The 7,054-nt window shown below is 36.1% G+C and overlaps 1 protein-coding gene across 1 annotated transcript; it reads left to right on the top strand.

Annotated features, from left to right (window-relative positions):
• Positions 1-5,067: 5,067 nt before the first annotated feature.
• Positions 5,068-5,453, top strand: GCK72_012460 (uncharacterized protein; the record flags this gene model as incomplete). The annotated part of the gene is made up of 2 exons (XM_053729132.1): positions 5,068-5,237; positions 5,282-5,453. 2 exons carry the CDS (start codon positions 5,068-5,070, stop codon positions 5,451-5,453), a joined length of 342 nt encoding a protein of 113 aa, XP_053583904.1.
• Between the last annotated feature and the right edge of the window lie 1,601 nt (positions 5,454-7,054).

Genomic DNA, 7,054 nt, shown 5'->3' with positions numbered 1-7,054 from the left:
ATATATTTGAAAGGCAGCGCTGACCAGCTGTCTGAATTTTCTACACAAATTCTTGTGTTTCAGAAAAGTTAGAATTAGAAATTTATAGTCAAAGTTGAAAAATTTCTTGAAAATTATTAAACAAGATGTAACAATTGGGCGCACGGTGTTACAGGGCTAGGAAAAGGATAAACATGTTGTTAAATACATAAAAATCGTTGTTTCTCATAAGTTATACAAGATATTACAGTTGACGAACAGTATAATTACTGTTAGCCCATTGAAATACATATCATTAGAATACATTTTTGGAATATTTGAGGTTTGCAAAATTGTAAGAGAAAATCACAAACGCTTACAAACTGTTCTCAATCAAAGTTTTAATATACGGAGTACTCACTGTCAACATTGCTCGTTATGCATATGCAAATGGCGAAACAAAAAACTCATAATGAAAATCGTGTTGTCAACAGCTATTTTTGTTTCTGGAATACGTGGTATGAACACTTCCTCAATACATTTGTTTGTTTACGCGGTCGATCTATTACGATAATACTTTTCATTTCTCTACTTCATATAAAAATTCCTCGTCTAACTTCAATCGCACTGCGGATTCTACACTGATCATCATCATCACTAAAGGAGATAATCCCCATAAGCTTCCTCTTTATCTTATGAAAATATTGAGAAACCGAGAATACCGTATTTAAGAAATTGTTAACTTCACCGTTTCATAGTTACCAAATCTTCTCTGAATGACAATAAGAATAATTACATCATGGACTAGTTTTGCTAAAAGCGACAAGAAAGAACTCACAATAGAAATAATTTAATGTATGTCAACTCATGAAAGTATAGAAACGGCGATTTATCAATTTGGTGCGATGTTTGATATTTGAGTCGAATCGATCAAAGATAAAAATAAATTCATGTTTCACGAATACTGCTTGTGCGAAACTGAAAATTACTGGTAATTCGCGTATTGTTTGCATTGTTATTTATCTTGTAAAAATGAAAAAAACACACCATATCTGCAAAAAATGTGAACTTGGAGCGACAAACAAAAACAATTCATCACACAATCCCCATTAATACTTTCTGCTTGAAACGGAAAATGCTATCTATTTGCAATACACGACACGATTCTTACAACTGCGCTCTACCGATACTGGAGAAAGTGATGGGAAATGTTGAGAGGGTAGTAGAGTGCGGTTGTAGAAACTGTGTTTCGTTAATGGGATCCGTAGAAAATGTCTAAAGTTATAACAATGTTTCACGAATTTCATTTTTAAGGAATCTTTTTTTGAATAGTGCTACCGTTTTCTGAATTAATTTGACTATGAGTAATGAGCTTCGGTTTCAACACCAACAGAATTCTGTGACTCTAGAAAATCGACTCTGATAATCTTCCAGGTCGCCGACGAACCAGACGTACAGTTGTATTGTGGATGAACAGATGTGCTTCTTCTATCATTAGAGCGTCATAAATTGAATCCCGTCACTCTCTAATTGTTAGATCCACAGAATTCTCATGATTTACCACTGTGACCCTATTCATATTGGTACTAATTGCAAGACTAACAGATTTTCTTAATACCTATGAGAACGACAACACAGACTGCACAAACCACGCCCACTTTTTCCCTGGAGCATGATGGGCGTGGTTTAGTATTAGGAGACACCTTTCTTTTTGTTTCTCATTCATTCCAAGATTTGCCTCCCGGACATGGCAGTCGACAATCGGCTATTTTATTTTTACTGAATCACTAATGGAGAGCCAGAAAGATTTTTGGAAGGTTCGGACGCAGGGAACTGTACTGTTGGATCATCTCAACTCGATGAGAGCAATGAATTCAACGATTTGGATCAGTATCTGCACACGGAAGACGAGTCTGTACAAAAATTCAGTGAGTTTTTCTTTATTTCCCTTTTTTCTTTTTTAATAATTCATTGTTTTTTAAAGAAATATTGGACCGCACAACAACCGAAACGACCAGTCAATGGGAAGACCTTGATAAAATTGGATGGAGGACTGAAGTCATCTTCTTCCAGTCAAAAGAGTGCAAATCCAAAACGTGCACCACCAAGGAATGAAGACAAAGAAAAACACACTTACAATGAAACTATGTAAGGCATGTTGTAAACATTTTGTTCAATTTCTCATTGATCCCTTTATTGCTTTAATCTTATTACATCAGATTTTTTGCTAATGAAAGTACATGAAACGATTCTTGATCCAGTCTGGGTGGGTATAAAACGTGAAAAAATCACTAAAATTCTGTAGTTACTCGAGTTCCTAGTCATTAGTCGATCATTTTTCGTCACGCTATTAATGCCCAGAAATGATAATCAAAATATTATAGCATTAATTGCAAAAAGCGCAGTGTAATTTGAGTATCGGCAATTAAAAAAAACAACTATCAAAATTGCATAAATCATACTTGTCATTTTAAATTTTCAAGTGCTTTTTATCGCAGATTTTCTTGCCATGTGTGACCTTAGGGTTAGACGTTCACTAGGCTCACTAGGCCGTGCTAGTTTACGCCACAACATCTCCCTTTCTTTAACGAAAGCCCGTTTGTCTACTGTCTTGAATCTTCGGTTCTTCCACGACAGCCGCTGCCTAGACTCCACAGCTTCTCTTCTTTGGGACCCATGTTCTCATCGTTGCTCCGATCCTCTGATCTTTGGCCAACGATCTTCAGCAGATGTCATTTCCCTATGCATCTCACAGCTTCCACACGAAATCTACCATTTGAAATCGTTGAATGAGTACCTACGGTTTTTTCCTTCTGGGTGATCCTATGTTCTCGAGCTCCTCGCTCTCCTACCCTTCCTAATCTATGTAATTTCCGTCACATAACCACCACCTTGTAGTCTGAGACTACTTTTTGAGCTCTGGGAAATAGAAGTTATAACTGAAAATCATAAGTCTGTAAAATACTTCCAAACCGTACTAAATATTATTTCGTTCATTTTTTTAGTCTTCATTATTGACTTTTCATTTGTGAATCTTAGCAAGGCATATATTTTAAGCGGTGATTCAGTGGCGCGCATCTTTTCATCTGAAGTTAGTAAATGACATCTCACAATTTTCAGAATGTGAAACACTGCACAAGTGTAATCCTGGGTGTAATCGAGAAATTGTTTGGTGCCGATGAAAGAGCTCTATCAAATCTATAAATGTGTTGCAGTGATAAAAAGTAATCATGTTTCTCAAATACTGCTAGTATGAAACAGAAAATTTTGTGCATTCGCGTTGAACTCGGATAGAAAATTAATTAATTAATTAACAATATTTTGAAAAAGCACTGATTTTCAAATTAAATCCTATTTCTCTATATGAATTTGTGTGGTTTGAAACAAGAAATCCCTTCTAATAATTGCCGAAAGTCCTCGAAAGTTATTCTAAAACATTTCTAGATGTAAGTGTGACACTCAAAAAAAACAACATCTTTCTTTGAAAACAATGTTTCAGTAAACCGATGAGAGGCATTGATCAGTTCTTATTTATTGATAAGAAATGTTTTCGTTTTCGTGGAATTGAAGGAATTTGAAAGAACATTTCAAAATTAGTTTTTTTTTAATGTAATAACCAAAGCGAAGACAATAATTATAAAGAATTCATGTTTCACGAAGACTGCTTATGCGAAACAGGAAATTACTGTTAATTCTAACGAGGTTTGCAGTTTTAACTCAAAATGTGAAAAGATGAAATAACAAAAGTTGTTACAAAAGTTTCAAAAACTAAAAACACACCATATCCGAAAAAAGTGAACTTGGAGCAAAACTTCAACATCAAGGGAACAATAATAATTCATCAAAAAATTCCGACTAATCCATTCTGCTTGAAACGGGATATCATTGGCACTTCACGATTCATACAACGGCGCTCAACCGGAACTGGAGAAAATAATTGGAAAAGTTGAAAGAGGCAGAGAAAATGAGACAAGGAGTTTTCAGTGGAGCGCGGCTGTAGAAACTGTGTTTCGCTGGTGAGACCTATAGAAAACATGGTTAAAGTGAATGTTTCACGAATTTCATTTTTAAGAAATCGTGTGTTTTTGAATAGGGATATATTTTTTGGATCAATCATCAAACAAATTTCACATGAAGTGTTTTAGTCATACTTGTCAAGGGCCGGGCCGGGTTTTTATTTTCAAAACTTCCGGCTCAGCCCGGCCCCTTAGGCCCGTCTTTGGAGGGAATTTTTTTTCGAATTTGATTAAAGGTGTACTAAGTTCAACTCTGATTTTTCACAGAATAATGTATGTGTGTCTGTGAGTTCATATTCATATCGAAAGAAAATTTTCAAAGAATTTTTCAAAGAATTTTCGAAAAAAGTTTCTTTTAGGGTTTTCTTCACCAACAGAATTCTGTGACTCTAGAAAATAGTCCCTGATTTTGATTTCTTAATTTGTGGCAAGTCGGTCGACAATAAACCAGATCTGTCACTCTCTAATTTCTTGAACAACAGAAACGTTCATGATTTACAACTTTGGACCAGCTGTCTATTATTTCTCAATTTGCTCCGTAGGAATACTGTCACCATCATTCTCCACTCAACCTCACTCCGACCCCTTATATTGGTACAAGACTAACAGACTTTCCTAATATCCATGAGAACGACAGCACAGACTGCACAAACCACGCCCCCTTTTTCCCCGGAGCATGATGGGCGTGGTTTAGTATTGGGAGACATCTTTCCTACCGTTTCTCATTCATTCCAAGATTTGCCTCCCGGACATGGCAGTCGACAATCGGCTATTTGATTTTTATTGAATCACTACAACTTTTATTCCTTTTGCTGGTATTTACCGTCTTGGAGCTCATGAAAATTCTCCACCACCAAAAAAGATTATGTCGAGAACAATGGAACCACAAAAGTGAGTTCATATTATTGATCCGGATCCAGTGGTATAAATGGAGGCCAAAACCGAGATAAGAGATCGTTTCCTAGATTCAGCCACTCTTCCTTTTATTTTTTTTTTGGTTTAGCTCTTTTAGTTTAGTTATTTTTTGCTCTTTTTAGTTTAGATTCTTCTAGATCCTTTCATTTAGTTTTTAATAAAGTCTATTTTTTCTAGAATGCAACTCATCAATATGCTAGCCGCCGCGGTGCCTAATTGGCGCCACGGCGACCTGGAGCGCTTCAATGAGGTGCTCCAGGCCCTCGGGCCTCGGGACGGTTACGTCCCGTCCCCGGGGGGCCAGCTGAGGATTATCCATTCTGGAATAATCCAGCTAACGAAGGAGAAGTAGGTGAAAACTTAAGTTATGTAAATTGTACTTTATTTTTCAGTGCTTTGATGTCCTTTGGGCCCCCAAATGGGAAGAGGACGGTGGTGTCCCACTTCTTGGCGCGTTATGGGTTGGCCACCCATAACGCCGTAGACCGTATGGTCTACGTCGCGGCTCAGCCGGGTAATTTTTACCCGGCTGAGCACGTCCAGGTGTTCCCGGTGGATGAATAGGTAGGAAAATAGATATGTTTGAACCTTAATTCATCTTTTTTATTGCAGACCATCCAGCCCACCCCCACAACACCAATACTCCACCAGCAATACTCCAGCAGCAATACTCCAGCATTCGACATCATTTTTTGTATTTTTTTGTATTTTTATTGTAACTGTTTTTTAATTATTTTTGTAATAAAGGTTTTGTTGAAAAAATTGTGTTTAAAACTTTCAGGTGAAAAGGAAATTTGAAAAAAGAAATTTGAAAATAGAATTTTGGTGGGAAATTTGAAAATAGAATTTTGGCGGGAAATGTGAAACTAGAATTCTTTCCACAAAAAGAAGACATTTTTGACTGAGGCGCAAAAAGTCTTCTTTTTCTGGGAAACACCCCGGTTTTTCTCGCATAGGTTTTTGTCCAGAGGGGAGAGGAGAAGGGTGGTCCGGTTTTTTTGTGGGCGAGAGAGTGTGGTAAAAGAGGAGGGCCCCCGGTTTTTTGCACAATGCGGTGGAAAAGGGGTACAGCTGTTGGGGGACCCCCCCCCCTCCCCGATGATCCTCACTCCATACTACTTTCCTCCCGTTTCTCGATAATATTAACTTTATCTGAATACAACTTGATTACTCTGACAGTGGTGCAGTTGGCTAAAAAGGTTCGCTAGTGTTATCGAATGGTTTTCACCAGAGAATATTAGTTCAGTTTCGAAATTTTTATTATTTGCTTTCACAAAATGAAAACTAGTTACAATGAATTGTTTGGACTACAATTTCCTCTGAATCCGAATGTTGGAGATGTTTGACATTAGGAAAACATAAGTACTTATATATAGCTAATGCGACACACAGAAATAGCAAGATTTCGATATTCAGAACAAATGACACAGATTTGAATGGTTTTCTATTATATTCATCATTCTGCAACTTTTTTTTTCATCACCCAAGTCAGCTACATATCAAAAAAAAATTTCGGTTTCTCAACACCTTCCTATCCCAATTGTTCCCATCCAAAGTGATACAACAGCTATGTTGGGAAAATGATTCAATGAAAAGTTATTATCTATTCTGTTTCGCATAACTGATAGAACTTTAATCTGTTTTTTGAAAATGTTCCGACGTAAGATTCCATTGGTCCAGAAAGACATTTTGAAATAGAGATTTGCTTAGATTTATTTTTTGTATTGTATTAGAAACCTGCAAGCATGACTTACTTTGTACCTAATTTCTTTCTTCTTATTCTCTCTTCTAATACTTCATACACTTTTCGCATAAAATCCGTAACCAAAGTATGAAAAAAAGTATAAGGATTTACTCTCAATTTCCATTGACTTTTTACCAATGTATGTTGAAAAATCATTCTATTATAAAATATCACTCTTTATGGAACTGCACTTACAACAGAAAATTTATGGAGACAGTAATAAACAGTCAATCTGGAGAAGATAATCTATTCAAAAACTGTGGTTTAAAAATCCTGTAATTCTAAAAAATTTTGTCTTTGATAGTTTGTTTTTTTTTTAATACTTTGAGATGCACTATTGGTCTATCAAACAGAATAAAAATAAAGTTAGATCTGTGATTTACACACATTTACGGTTTGGTTTTGATCTACTGGTACTTGA

This window comes from Caenorhabditis remanei, chromosome IV, assembly GCF_010183535.1.
Source record: "Caenorhabditis remanei strain PX506 chromosome IV, whole genome shotgun sequence".
Classification (NCBI taxonomy): domain Eukaryota; kingdom Metazoa; phylum Nematoda; class Chromadorea; order Rhabditida; family Rhabditidae; genus Caenorhabditis; species Caenorhabditis remanei.
This window is presented reverse-complemented; position numbering and strand designations above follow the sequence as displayed.